At 29.5% G+C, this 15,786-nt stretch overlaps 2 protein-coding genes across 2 annotated transcripts; both read right to left on the bottom strand.

The window, feature by feature from the left end:
- Positions 1-15: 15 nt before the first annotated feature.
- On the bottom strand, positions 16-6,226 carry LOC111029668 (phospholipase A-2-activating protein). The gene is made up of 12 exons (XM_022308780.1): positions 5,854-6,226; positions 5,505-5,771; positions 4,015-4,208; positions 3,223-3,495; positions 2,998-3,142; positions 2,262-2,432; positions 1,810-1,944; positions 1,557-1,731; positions 1,104-1,491; positions 866-1,018; positions 526-797; positions 16-447 (listed from the first exon to the last, which is right to left on the bottom strand). Exons 2-12 carry the CDS (start codon positions 5,630-5,632, stop codon positions 160-162), a joined length of 2,322 nt encoding a protein of 773 aa, XP_022164472.1. The 5' UTR covers positions 5,633-5,771; positions 5,854-6,226; the 3' UTR covers positions 16-159.
- Positions 6,227-7,153: 927 nt separating this feature from the next.
- On the bottom strand, positions 7,154-12,594 carry LOC111029667 (transportin-3). Its single transcript, XM_022308779.1, has 17 exons — positions 12,247-12,594; positions 11,963-12,166; positions 11,489-11,869; positions 11,251-11,414; positions 11,039-11,189; positions 10,598-10,744; positions 10,319-10,530; positions 10,104-10,249; positions 9,761-9,952; positions 9,587-9,687; positions 9,365-9,505; positions 9,139-9,279; positions 8,847-9,079; positions 8,624-8,780; positions 8,379-8,546; positions 8,182-8,294; positions 7,154-8,080 (listed from the first exon to the last, which is right to left on the bottom strand). Exons 1-17 carry the CDS (start codon positions 12,364-12,366, stop codon positions 8,020-8,022), a joined length of 2,832 nt encoding a protein of 943 aa, XP_022164471.1. The 5' UTR covers positions 12,367-12,594; the 3' UTR covers positions 7,154-8,019.
- Between the last annotated feature and the right edge of the window lie 3,192 nt (positions 12,595-15,786).

Genomic DNA, 15,786 nt, shown 5'->3' with positions numbered 1-15,786 from the left:
TTTTTTAAAATTATTTTTAAAAACAGTAGAACAAATGTACAATATTATTTATTAGAAATATTTTACTTACAGTTAATGTTTTACTAACACATTATTCCCAATGTTACATTTCAATTTATTATAAAGTATAAAATATATTAAGAATAGTTTTAAATTCAATTACTTTTGAATAATGGTCATTAAATGTTTACAACATGACAACACCTTTGATGGTTCTGAATTAGATGCCATAAGTTCAATGTAATCTCTAATTTGTTCCGTCAAAGTCGGAGGATATTTTAAACTTAATAATGTTCCAATTGCTACAAAACAACGGAACATTGCTTCAGGTTCAGTCAGTCTTGGGCACACCATATTTATTGTGTTATTCACAGCTTGTATAGCTATTTTATCATCAGATTGTTTAATCATAACACTGAAATTAAGCATCAACGTGGCTACAGCAATCTATTAAAAATAATTAATTACCATCTATAAATATATAAATCCAATTTATTAATGAAAATATCAAAAACTATATCCTACTTGAAGTTGTTTTTGAGAAAGATTTTCACTCGATAAATTTTGAATGAATTTTAAGAACTCTTCATAGTATTTTACCACGAGTAGTTCTCCTTTTTCATGATGCATAAGATTACATAAGCACCTAAATGCCAACATCTGATTAGTAGGCTTTTCAATATCATGGATGTGTGGTAATAATTTATTCATAATTAAGTTGTTTGAACACAATAGATTGTTTACATGTTTATTGCGCACAGCCAGTCTTGTAATATCCAACACAGGAAATAAAATATCTTAAATGAAACATAAATTTAGTATAATAATAAAAGTTTTTATTAAAATATATAGGCTAATTATTTACCTTTAGGCCAATCAAGTAAACTAATCAGAACCTTTACATTTTCCTCGTCAGGACTAGTATTTACATCACAAAGTTTCACAAGAGAATCAAGTTGACTTTGATTGAGTTTATTAAATGAGTCGCCTGCTTTTTTATTAAATTCTTCAATCTTACCTAAAATAGCCAATTATTAAAAAAACCACAAATATAATATTACAATGAATAATATAATCAACATTATTTTTATATCTTTACTAACTTAAAATGGTTGAAGTATTGGCTTGATCAAATTTCAAATAAATAGTTTGAGGGAAAAATTTGTTGTAACCTGGAGATGCTTGACCCAACTGTTCAGTAAAATAGTTTTGACTGTTTGATCCAGATGTAGAAGTACCGTTACTAGATGGCACATACCTAGCAGCCCCTGTATAAGGATCTACATAACCCTGGCTAGCAGGTAATGGAGTAGGAGCAGCATTAGAGTTTGAAATTATAAAGTTTGCGACAGTTTCCAAATAAGATTGTGGTAAATTGTGTTTGTGTATAAATGCTTGAGCCACCACCCAAGGATCTTCATCTCTGTTAAAAGGTAATTTTAGAGCGGGTGCTCCATCTTCTATATCAACATTCCATACAAAATCATACTCCTACAAATTATAATAAGCTGAAAAACTTAAAATATTCATGAACAATATCTATTAGTTTAACTTACCTTTCCTTCATGTATGTTTTTATTTGGATCAGATGCGCTTAAAACATCGCCAATTTTGTCCCATTTACTTTCATTCGATAACCATTTATAACAAATAGGTTTTCCATTTTCATTAACCATAATTATTTGGCCATCACTTTTCCCAGGTTTATACAGTACTTCTGGTCCAGGCAAACTATAAAATATAAATAAACAAAATTATAAAATTTGTTTTAAAATGTAATAACATAACCTAAACCAATAAAAGACTTACCTATCAACTTTAATACCACCAACTTCTTTTTGAGCCACCTGGTTAACATTGTCAACTTGTTCTTGGAATGCTGCTTGGGCTTCATTTGTAGCTTGGCGATTTGAATCCGTACTGAATATTCTTATTAAACCATCACTATCAAATAATAAATAAAATACAATAGTTGAAATATTTTATTACAATAATTTAATGATTCAAAACATATTATATTAATGGTTTTAAGAAGCAGGTTGAATCAAAACATTTAAGATGTAAAAATATATTTGTTCATAAACAGTAGTTGTTAAGAAGAATGATATAAGTTGTTGTTGAATTTTTAAAAATTATAGAGCAACAAATAAATTGTTCTAATATTGACAATGTTTTCAAAATGAAAACGCTCTGAAGTTAATATAGCAAACTATTTAGTATTTCAAGAAGACATACTAACAATTTTATTAAAATATACATACCTAGAACCAACAACAATATCTGTATTTGGAAGAATAGTTACAGCCCATATACTTTGTGCAGGTTGTAATATGACTTGTTGTTCTGAACTTTGCCAAACATTTAGGTATCTATCTTCTCCACCAGTCACAACTAATGAATTAGTCATATCAGTACCACAAAAAACACTTAAACTATATAAAACAAAAACCAAATCTTAGTGAGTATTTACAAAGCAGTTATAAAAAAAAAATAATAATACACAACTAAGAGAATAACAGAGCACAGAAACCGAAATTAGCTGTTTTCTACCGCATACTATATTATTATAGTAAATAGTGCTTGGTTCGTAGTAACTAAAACAATCAAAGTGGATCTATTGTTATAAGCACAAAGAGCTGATATTTTTTCAATGTATAGAATATAGATGTGATCTATATGTCCTTATTCCAACTAAGTGAGATAGTATTTCCACTAGTGAACTCAGGTTGGTGACAAGTAGAAGAAAGCACACACTGATAAGAAAGTTTTATACTAATCTATATAATAATTAATAATTGCTGTGTAAGTCACATTGGCGAAGAAGCACTGCTGCTGGTTAGAAATATAGTAATGGTGTTTTTTATAGTAGAAATGCGGTGATGATAGGTGTTAATAACCACCAACTGTTACTTTGAAGTTTTATTTTGAATAGAGTATAGTTTTTATGATATTTTAATATCAAATAACAGAATAAATGTAAAGTTTTTAATTATGTACCTATAAATATAACTAGGATGGCCATAAAACGTTTCTAAACATTCACCAGTTCCCGCATTCCAACGTTTTACTGTAGCATCATTAGAACAAGACAGAAATTCATCTCCCAACAATGCTGCTAAATCTCTAACACAGTCAGTATGTCCTAAAATAAAATAAATATATTTACATGTGAAAATAAATCAACAAAATCTAAATATGACAAAAAATAAATATATATATTACCAGTTAATTTTTTCGCAACAACAGATGAATATTTTAGATTATCGAATAAAATATTGTGAATAAGTAAAGTTTTATCTGCAGAACAAGTTATGACTTGATTTGAAGACAGTTGTATTGAAGACCAAACAGCTGCTGTATGTCCTTCAAAAGTTGTAAGCAATACTGGCTGATAAGTATGATCAGAATTGACTGTAATTTTCCATAATCGTGCTGTCATATCCCACGAAGAAGTTAAAAATGTATTTGGTAATGCACCAGGAATGATTTTACATACTGAAAATATAAAATTATAAATAAATAATTATGTTTATATCATTTATACAACACAATATTAAATAGATAACATATTTTTATCTTAAAATTAAAAAAAAATGTTTTTTATATTGCTTTTTACAGATAGTCATTGGATGATTTGAACTAAATTTTAATTTTTGAAATCTTTTCAGTAGATACATTTTAATTTGATGTTGATTTTTAAATAGATATGTTGACTTTTTAAATCTTTCAATACATTTTTAAGATGTTGAAATTTAACTTTTAAAATAAATTTTTTTTATTCAACTTCTAAAAATCATTAACATTACAAAGCTTGAAAGGTTATTGTTACAAAGTTGTAGAATCTATTTTGATTGTTAGGTATTATAACTAAATTATTATTATGATAAATTCTATAAAAAAAAATATATATATATTGTACATTCCTCTACCGGCTATACTCTAAATATAAAAGATTAGATGATTCAATTTTTAATTTATTTAATTTTTAATTTCCCATGGTTAAATTTTTCTTACCAGTATTTGTATGACTAGTTTCGATAAAAACGGGTTCTGGTGATTCAGGAAGAAATCCACACATAAGTTTGTCATTACCCCCAGTTAAAATGAGACCACTTGGTAAGATATCAGATTTTTGTAGTATTGTGACTGATACTACATAATTAGTATGACCTTTGAATGTTTGAACTTCTGTGAATCCGGCATTTTCACTGAAAGTATAAAACATGGTATAAATAAATATTAAGAATGGAACTTATCTAAATATGGTGGGTTATTTTTGTATACATTAAAATTACCTCCCATAGGTGGTAATCCTTAATGAAGATGGATGGTTTAACGGTTTGTAAAATATTTAGTCGAAAATATTGTAATTCTCGCAAGACAGTGTTACTTATACAAATTAAAAAAAAAAAACTTCAGACTTTTCAAATGAAAAAATTTAATTTAGCGGAATATAATATTCAAATGGTTTACCCAACTTGGAATTAACTAGAGTAGTTCATAATTGAAAATAAAATTAATGATTAAGGTTTGAGTACTCAGGTACAAACTTATTGACTCAGTTCTATATGGTTCAGAAAAATTGCTGATTGTAATCCCGATGTGAATTTTGTTTGGTTTTGACTTTTCAACAGCTAGGTATAAAACTTTAATTTGACAACATTAGAACGTTGAACCATTAGAAGCACTAACTTAATGAAATGTATTTATATTGTGAAAATTAGATTTAACAATACAATATTGATAATTTTTCAATTTTTTCATGAAATAATCTTTATTACATTCTATCCACGACATGTTATACATCATTATTAATTACTATTTTTACTATTATCATTGACAAAATACCCTATACTATAGGACCAAGGAAAAAATAAAAATAATGCAAATAGACAATTAGTCTTTATTTTATATTTAATAATGTGTACAAAAGTAAATTAGTATTATATTATTACAACCTATTTGCAATTTTTTTTCATTTTTTTAAGTCCCGGGTCTTAGTCAAAAATAATTAAAAATAATAACAAAATATTTAAGTTTTAAATTAGATGGATAAAACTAGAACAATCCATTTCACAGAGTAGATGACAACTCATGGAAATAGAGATTTCACTAAATGGATAGGACTTATAGATGTATAAGAAATGTGTGTATGTGAATGTCTTATTGATTTCTTAAGATATAACTAGAAGGAGCAGGCTTAAATATTTTTTTTAAAGGGGAACCCTGCCACCCCACATTTGAAGCACTGAATATCTAGCAATAGTTAAGACAGAATTAAAATACAACCGTCGTTTGGCAAATAACAAAATATACCTAGCCCCATCTAGACATATTGTTATTGGCTCGATAACAACTCAAGAAAACAAAAGAAAATCGAAAATACTGTGAGTATCAGAACTGTTTTGGAAATCAAATGGGGTATTTCGAGCCGGTAAAAAATTAAAATACCGAGGTGTTAGTAAAAAACTAAAAAATTACAATAGCATTATTTGTAACATTACCTGTTCGGTTTCCAGAGTTTAGCGGTCTTGTCTCTGGACGCGGATACGATGTAACCGTCGGCCCCGGTGGCCAGTCCGCGGACGTCCATTACGTGTCCATAGAGGACAGAGCTTAGTTTGTACGCCATAAAGCTGGCGAGGGTACGTGAGAGAAACGAGATCAATCACCGTCGGGGTTTCGCAAAAAGCCGACGACGATAATATTAGGTATTAACAACAGCGAAAGTTCGAATTGCCCGACGAGCCCGGTCTCTACACTCTACTATACTACAATTTACAATATTATAACTAATTAAAATTTATAATAATAATAAATAATAATAATAGTAATAAATGTGGATTCATTTACCGATACGAAGTGAAAAACGTTTGTTATCATCAAACACCGTTCAGGAGTTCTCAAAACGCTACGAATTACAGAATGCAGATTAAAAATTAGCTCCACACAGTTGTTGTTGTCGTTATGGATTTAAAATGTGGTTGTAGACTACGACTTGTCGACTTGTAGTTATGACTTATTCTGCTTTCAATGCGTCCGAGTGTCCGACACCCTATGATCGATGGTTTGAGTTGCGCCGGTAACAAGTCCTGCTTGAATGAGCACTTGCCAGTAGTTGGTGGTCACCCTTATTCAAATGTCGACCGTCCGTACAGAGTACAGACCAAGTTAATCTTTAACTATGGAAGTAGGCATATTATTTATGGTATATATAAAGGGCGTCCGGTAGGCGGTTGGCGTATTTATACTTTATAATCTTGTCAACGACCGATATATTAGAAATTTGTCTTACGCGATAGTTCGCCCACATCGAGTCCCGACGCGTTTGATTATATCAGACGTTGAAAAACTTAAAAATAGTAAATTCGAGTGGTGGGATGTAATCCTAAAATTAGATCAAAATAAACCGATTGTTTTCATCTTCCGACATTCTTCTAGTTTTTCTATGGACGGCAAACACATCTGAAATCTGATGGTCAAAAAATCGTAGTCGAGAATAATATTAATTATTCAATATATTATATTTTAAATGATTATATATTACATTGCATTGTAACATGCAGATTGAAAATGAAAAGTTGTGGGAATTTATACTGTCAATGATTGTTATAATAATTAATAAGTTTATATTCCAGATTTCAAGGTGGATATTATGTATCTCTACCGTTCACTGCCATGTATACTTCTATTATCCCTCATCCTTGTTTATATTCACAAGTTAAAATAGGTATGAGCATTTATTTTATAGTACATATTATATTAATATATTGTAATATCAATGGTTTAGGTATAGATGTACATTTTATTGTTCAGTGTCAATCAATCTACACTCTCAAAAATTAACTGTAATTAATGTATTTTATTTTATGAATTCAAATTATTATGACTGTACAAACAACAATAAATTATACTAAAATTATGAAGTTATTTGAATATTATTTATAAACTAAATGTAATGACTAATGACATAATAAATAAGATTTTACAAATAATTTTTTCCTCTTTACTTTTAACGAGTATAAAATAATTATTATTTCCAACCTCTGTTAAATAACCAAACTAATTAAAGTCAATTAATATTTAATACTAATACTTACTTATTGTTTGATAATTACTTTCTGACTATAATATTTTAATAAAATACACTGTATTGATAAATAATACAAATACATTTATTGGAAGTGGATGTCATAAATACACAATAGATCTTTAGTTTTGAATACTTCTTCGAGTCAATGTAATGTGTCAATGCCACAGTGACATAAGTAGTAAGTACACTTTTAGGGTAACAAAGATTTTCAGACAAAATATTCCTACAATCCATAGCACTCTACGGACCAAGTAGGAATTAAAATAAACCAATAATAATTATATTATCTTATAATACAAATTTTTGGTAGTTAAATAAATAATAATACAGTAATACAATATCCTTATAAATTTTAAAAACAAAAAATTTTAATTACAATTAGGTATTCAAACTATGTACAATGGTCAATTAAAGACTGAGGTAGATACTGCTACCCCTCACTATTCTACAGAAACACTTCAGACAATCATTAAACTTGAATGTTTATTATTGAAGTAGGGACAAGAGAAAAATACTTTTTTTAAAAACCGAATATTTTGTTGGATATTTAAAATTATATTTTTAGCACAATGCTCAAAGATTAGTAAATAAAAACTATTTAGTTATTTATTTTAGTAAATAAATAAAGGAAAACTATTGGAAATCTCTTGTACAGTACTCAATAATAAACGTTTCACACAAAAGGTATGTGAAAAATGTTCAACTGGTGATAATTTATTTATACACAATAGTTAGTTAGTAAATTAACTATAATGCAATTAAAAGTGATTAAACATTGAACATAAACTTTGTTTTTTTCACAACTATAAGCATAATCAAATGGGGTGAATTAATAAAAATTCAAAACAAAATGATTTAAACAGCAAGGCCAAAAGACAAAAACTGTATAACATTACAACATTTAAACATATTAATTACAGTCAACACTACCGAAAATACCGCGAGAATTCCCGTAATGAACGACATAGCTCTCCATCATTTTCATAACTAAAACATGACATATTTCAATTATTTTTAAAACTAAATAGGTTTACCTTATAATAATTGTATTGATTTGTATAATATAACATATATTTCCCATAACTTACCTATGAAAAGAGTTTAAAAATTGCAAACACTGTTCGTTTGTTGCTGTAACTAAACCAGCAGAGTTTTGCTTAGGTAATTTTTCAACAGCTCCGCTTAACCATCTTAAGGTTTGCTGTAAATGTCATAACAATTAGAAATAAAACCAATATAAAAATATGAAATAAAACCAATATAAAAATATGAAATAAATTCTTACAACTTTATCATATGCCATTAGTTCAATTAGCACATCTATCACATCAGGTAACATGTATGTTTGAAGTGAGAAAACGCTCGCTTGAATTAAATTGTCTACTAATTGTTCACCAATCGAATTTATAATGGAGGTTACATATTGTCTACATTCTTCATTGTTTATACTTTCCTGTGTACATATCATTATTTTTTTAAATATTAAAACAATTCTTTTTTTAAAATTAAAAATAAAAACTAATTATTCACTTTTCTTGATTTTCCACAAAGTAATAAGTCTAATAGAAATTTCATAACAGATGCATTAGCTTCTTTATGGTCCAAGGAAACAGCGGTTATACTGCACCTGATGATCACTTCAAGTACTGGAGACTGAAGGAAAGGCATAGGAAGTTTTTGAATAAATCTAGTGTTAATAATAAAAAAAAAATTATTATTTTCTTCGGCATTCAGGTACTGATTTGCTTTTTACCTGCACGCCAACCGAAAGAAATCATCAACGGTATCTGGATAGTTTCTGAGTCCATCTTTTTCACTAAATAATCGGAATGCTGGTTCAATAAACGCATCTATCATTTCTAATAGGAGTGAGTGACATTGTGTCATAACGAGTGGGTTGTCGTATTTAGAACCATACTCATCAACCAAAATTGAACCGATATAAAGATAACAGCTGTGATGATGCTCTTTATATAAATACGCCATCTACATAAAATAATTACATATAACATGGACACAGAAAACTTCTTCAAAAATGCACTTACTTGTTGAGCAACTGGTGCTAAAAGTGCAGTTGTTGACCGACTAACCAATCTAATCATAAATCGAAGACATCGACAAAAATGTTCAGTGATACGTGAATCCGTTTTGTATCTAGTGCAAATTTTTGACATAGATGGCCACATCTAACCAAAATATGATATATTATTAAATAACATAACAACACATAACAATAAAAATTCACAAATAATAATGATATTTGATACGTACTTCAACAATAGCAACTACACAAGGGTCTTTTTCATTATTTGTTTTAGTTGCTAAATGTCTTAAAATTGCTGACAATCGATCTAACCAATATATTGGGTCTGTTGAAGTATTAGTTTCAGGAACAGTTTTCTCAGATGTCGACTGAACAGGGAGATAGAAAATTAAACAACTATGTAGATACATTATCATATCAATTTATATTAAATGAACAGAAAAAATTACCTCAACTAGAGCTAATAATGGACTTAATTGTCTCCCACAAATTTCTTTGATTGCTTTGTACACATGTTCTTCGGGTACTTCAGCAACAATAACAGCAACACCTTTAATATAGTGAAGAAAACTTTAAAATGTAATCAATAGGAACTATTGATTAATAGATAATCTATTGCACACCTTTTAATAACCCAATCGCAACATCATTTGGCAAATTTAGCATGTCGACAACTTTTAGGATTTCAATGAGTCCACTGAGATGTTTGACCATGTGATGTCGGCAAGTAGTGCAAATACTATGTAAAGATTTTGCTGTGACTGCAGCAAGATTTGGTTGGCGTAAACAATACTGTAGATAATTCAATATTGGTTCTGAAAACACAAACATTAAAATAATTTTAAGTTGAATTGTTATTTATTAGTTAGTACAATTCAGCATCATCTATCTAGTGATTCATTTTTCATTAGTTGTTTAAAGGAATTTTTTTAATCATGTGATTATTATTTATTAACTATTAAATACCTAATGTTTCTGAATGTTGTTCATGTGAAATCCATTCGCATAACTCTCCTAACAGCATCACAGAAGTGTATCTCATGTTTATGTGAACTGTTTCTGGCATGTTTAGTATAGCTTCAACCACTTTCGGAACCACTTCATTCTCGTGTCTATGTGAATTATAAACAGCATGAAATACATTGTTTGAAATGAGTAATTACAAATTAATAGTAACTTACGGCAATATATTCCTAGCAATAGCTTGCATAATAAACAGAGCTGCTTCCATTTGATCCCAAGTGACATTAGACACAGAAGCTGTTTGTAAGAGCATATACATTTGTTGAAAAACAGCTGATGAACTGACTATAAATACTACATCTTTAATCAAATCTGAACATTTCATTCTGAAATCTGCAAAGTCTTCTGTGCCTTCATCCAATAGACCTTCCTGAAATGTAAAAATGTACATTAAAGTTACTAATGACAAACCTAAATTAAAATCAATCAAAACTCACATGATCTGTGTCAATCATACAGTGTTTATATAAAGCACCAATTAATTGCTCAAAATAAGGTTTGAACATTTCAGTTAAAACAACATTATTTATTTTATATAATTCTTCGGATAACCTAAACCATAGGTTAAATGTTATTAATAAAACCTGCAAAAAAAAAAAAATATGTTCAAATGAATTAAAAATCATAGAATCCAAAATGAATATAAAATTGATAATTTTATCGAGTTCTAAAACTGAGAAAACAATGTTATTTAAGGTAACTTATTATAAAATATTGTCATTTGACTGAAGCCATAAATTATAATAAATTATACCAGGAAAAAAATAGCCTTAATAGCCAATTATAAATAAAAATAATTACACATGGAAAGTAATTTGTTAATAACATATAATTCAGTAAACAATTACAATTTTAAGTTATAAACATTATATATTTACCTCATAATCATGATGGTTTGCACATAAAATAACCGAATCTAATGCTTTGATAGAGAAATGTGGTAGACCATTAGATCCTAGACTTTTGTTAATCATAGTCATTACTAGAGATTCTGCTAACTCCGTGAATATTCTACAGTAATTAACTGTTCTGTAATCAAATTCACAAGGCATAAAATATAAATTTACATTTGTTATATTTATCAACATACCGATCCAAGTCTTCATTAGTAACTGACATCATGTAAGCCTGCTCTAATCTACTAACTGAATTTAAAATTTCAATTTGTATTTCATCTTGATTGTTATTATCTTCAAGATTCTGGAGGAATGCAATCACTGCATCTGCAGCTGCTTCTTGAACCATATTAGACCCCTGTAAAAACAAAAATATGTATTAAGTTATTATTAACATACATTTCTTAATTTAAACGTTAAATAAATCCTTACATCAAAACTACATAACACATTAAACGCATTTGATAACACATTGCTGTGCCAGACTTGTGATAATGATACACTTCTAATGTTTAACCATGATGCAAAACACTTGTATGATCGGATTTTGATGCGTTCATCATTTGCTTCAGATGTCAAGCACAGCTCTAATAATTGATTAACAGCTGGCAAGTTGTCACTAAATTCAGTATAAATTTCAGATCGACGATTAGCCCCCAAACGCAACGTTCGCGAATTGACTTCTTCTGGCAACACAGTCAACAACTCTAGTATGAAACATGTTTTTAACGAATTGTATCGCGAAGCAATGTCTACAGCAGCGTTCTTCCACGAACCCATTTGAAGAGCTAAGTGTGCCAAAGCTACACACAACTAAAACACAAACATGATTCAATTGAGTACACGAACAATGTTTATATAAGCAAATGAAAATAGATTATTATATATTTAAAGCTTAGGAGGTACCTGCGTAGCAATTACACCATCAGTAGTATCATCTAATTTTGACAAATGATTTAGTAATGCATCTCGCAACGATGCATGTGAATCTTGGGGTAATTCGTGGAAGGAGTTTTGTAATTTTGAGCGCATAGTCTGTGCCGCTAAATAACAAGAGTTAAGGTCCACCTTCCTGGCTAACAATTCGTCAGCAATCTTCCAAGCGTATACCTGGTGCAATGAAAAAAATACGATAAGTTTCAATTTTGGTTTTTAGTCTTACTGCAGTGTCCGGTTGACGGGTCGCGTACCGATTTCTGCATTTCGTTCAGCCAGTTCGAGGCTCGCTGCTTTTCAGCGGGGTTAGTGTTTTGGTTGTAGAGCGCATAAATAGCTTCGTATACGGTTTCTATCGAAGGCGAGTCTTCCATTTCAACGGGTAATAATATAATAGGCTTGAAAGAGATAAGTGTAGTTTTTTTTTTTAAATTATTATTTAACAATCACATAATAAAATAGAGTGCTAAGCTAAGTAAATCGACTACGAATTTAGTTGCCAGTTGGAACAAAATTGTAGTGAGTAGAAAATATAATTCGTAAGTCGTAACATTTGTTTGATGTTTATAATATCGAAAAATGATAAACCGAAACGTGTGATAGCGGCATTTGCATGGAAAAGACGTGATTGTAGGAGCCCCCCGGGACCTCAGTCGGTCGAATTCACCCGCCTAATTTTTCGAAAATATATATATAATTAAATAGAAACGACGGACACTGCGCGGGAAAAATGAAAAATTAAAAACCAATTTACGATTTTGACACCGTGCACTGCCACATTTTTCTATATAATATACGTGAACGATTGACGAAGTCCGGTGGACGGCCCGAGGATGACTGCGGCGATTACTGCTCCGAATTATTACTCACGCAACGAAAATCAGACGGATCCGACACCCAAATACCTACAATTTCTGACAGGTGCTCATTTTGAAGTTGTGCGTGCTAGCGTCTATCAATTCCACCGGCTACTGTTTAGAATATCTACACATCGATTCCGCCGGACACTGTTCATTCTCCAATTGTACATGCATTTTAAAATGTATAGTCTATTTATGATAATTTATGCAGTTTTATAGTTATGAATTATAATATTAGATACCTAGTATTTAATTAATATGTTTATGTGAACTTACTGTAGCAGACTTCTACCCGGGCGAAGCTTGGCTTATGTTGACACAAAATCGTGAAGGGTGGAAACTATTTTATGTTTGGTTGTGTGGTGTAAAAGGCCGTAAACAAAAAAAAAATTTGAACATACTGTAAAAGTGTAAAATGTAAAGTCTAAATTGTATGGAACGATAATAATTGTAAACTTAAAAATTAATATGTATAATCTAATTAATATGACATTGTGAATGTAAATGTTGTAAATATAATATTTTAAAATCACCAATTTGTACCATAATCTGGTTTTTAGAGAAATGTTTGCTGTAAAAACATTTATTTAATGAAATAGCAAAACAAATGTGTCCTAGGGCCTAGGGTGAAGGGGATGAACAGTGTCCGGCAGAATCGATGAGTAGATACTATAATAAACGGCGGTACTTAGCCAGCGGAATCAATATGTATTATGTAGATATTAATATAATATATTAATATTATAAACAGTATATTAGCCTGCGAAATCAATATAAACTTTTTTCCTAAGCCGATGGTTAAGTGGTTTCGGCAGAATCAATAAATCCCCGTGCGTGAATCCAGTTTGTTCATATTTCGGAGAGACTGATCAAAAACCTGTCAGGAAAACGGTCGATTTTGACCAGCCAAAGTCATGTTATATCAGCCGACAGGCACATAAATCTATATCTAATACTTAAATGCCTATACAGGCTATACATAACTAATAGTATGATCATAATTTTACTCGTTCAACAGTTTAGGATAGGTACTTAAGTACTTTCTAATATTTTTGTTTTATTATTTCCTATACTATACCTCCTATTGGATAAATTTCAAAACTCTTACAGGTAATTATTAATTATTATATGAATACCATGATAGGTTTTTAAGGAGTCAAATATAGGCAATTTTCTATAAATGTATGTTATAAAATCAATAGTAGTACCCGAATCGAGGTAAAAAAAGTCCGGTACATAATATGTATAAATAACAATATTTAACCAATATATTTTGCGAATATTTGGCCGACATTAGTATATTTAGAACCTACAGGCCTACAAGATTATTTATTTATTTTGTCATGTAAATGTAAATCATTTAGTTTCAATTTACATTAATACTAATTGGAAGATTGATTGTGCATTATACATCATATTTTTCCTTTTACTTAATTATATGTACCGGACTTTTTGGTAGTATACCATTAATACCATACATATTTTGTAGTATACTTAATTTTTTTGGTAGGAGGATGAACCTCCTAGGACATTGCATTGTTTGAAATTTGTTGAATGTTATGATCCTAGTCTTGACACATGGATACTAGTTAAAGAATTATCTTCATGTCGAATTGGTGCCTGAGTAGGAGTTTTAGATGGTCTACACCATTGTTTATCAACCTTTTTGGTGTCGCGACCCCCAAAATAGGTATAAAATATGGTCAATTACTTCGCGACCCTCCCCCTCATCTAGATTAGGTAAAAATTTGAACAGTAAAAATATCCTATCATTAACCAAACGAAATATAACATTTTAAAAATCAATTTATAAATACCATATCTATATGTATATCCTTATCGGGATAATTTTATTATTATTTTAATTTTTGTTTTTCAAAAAAAAGTCTTAAATATTTAAATAAAAAGGTACATTTTGTAAATCAGCGTTATTATTTTTGACCTACGCGACCCCAAGTCAAGGTGTTTGCGACCCCCCTGGTTGAGAAATGCTGGTCTATACTATGCTGACGATGGTGTCTGAATTAAAATATTGTAAAAATGTAGAAGCTTCTGTAGCAATGTCCTAGGAGGTAGTGTATGTCATGGGTGAATTTGACTGTATTTTATATTTGAATTCCATATTGGTACATTTATAATCCCACCACTAATGCATGGATGAATGTGATTCATATACTGTTGATTCAATTTTTTTTAGAATATTTATGTTACGAAAATGTAGTTATGTTAACTACTTGACATTTTGAGGTGTTGCTTGGATATGCGATCTATATATTAATATATTAAGTAAACTAGTTAACAACATAGTACCTATAATACACTTCATGTTATACCAAAATATAACTGTAGACTTGATTTTTTCACCATATATTTACATTATCAATATCTATACATGGTGCAATATTCAAACTATTTTGACTCTTTTAAAGATAATTAAAGCCATGAGAAATTTTCGAAACTTTGTAAACTATATTTCAGGATGGAAATTTATTAATGTTTTTCTTTCGTAGCTACTATTAGAGAATTTAATAGAAGCACAGATTCATTTAATCTGTGATAGAAGATTCCTCACAAATTTGTCTACCTTAAAAAAAAAAGTATGCATAGACCGCATATCATAGCATATTAATGACAAAATATCCATATTTGTTTTCGTAGAATATGTTCAAATTTTGTTTATTTAAAATACATGACCTTTACATCTCCTCTGGTAGCCATTTCACCAGCATAATTATTATCTTCCGAGAGTTGTATAATGATAGAATCTAAGTATGTAACCTTCTTATATTAATGTAAACTTTATTGCTTTCATAAAAACTGGTGAAGTCATCATCATAAAAAGCTTGATATTTGTTTAATAAATGCATGAAATAAATGTTAATTTGTCATGCAGAGGCGTTCTTAGGATTTCATTTCATTTCATTTATTTATTTT

This window comes from Myzus persicae, unplaced genomic scaffold, assembly GCF_001856785.1.
Source record: "Myzus persicae strain clone G006 unplaced genomic scaffold, MPER_G0061.0, whole genome shotgun sequence".
Classification (NCBI taxonomy): domain Eukaryota; kingdom Metazoa; phylum Arthropoda; class Insecta; order Hemiptera; family Aphididae; genus Myzus; species Myzus persicae.
The sequence above is the reverse complement of the archived record's forward strand: the minus strand, read 5'-3'. Positions and strand labels throughout refer to the sequence as shown.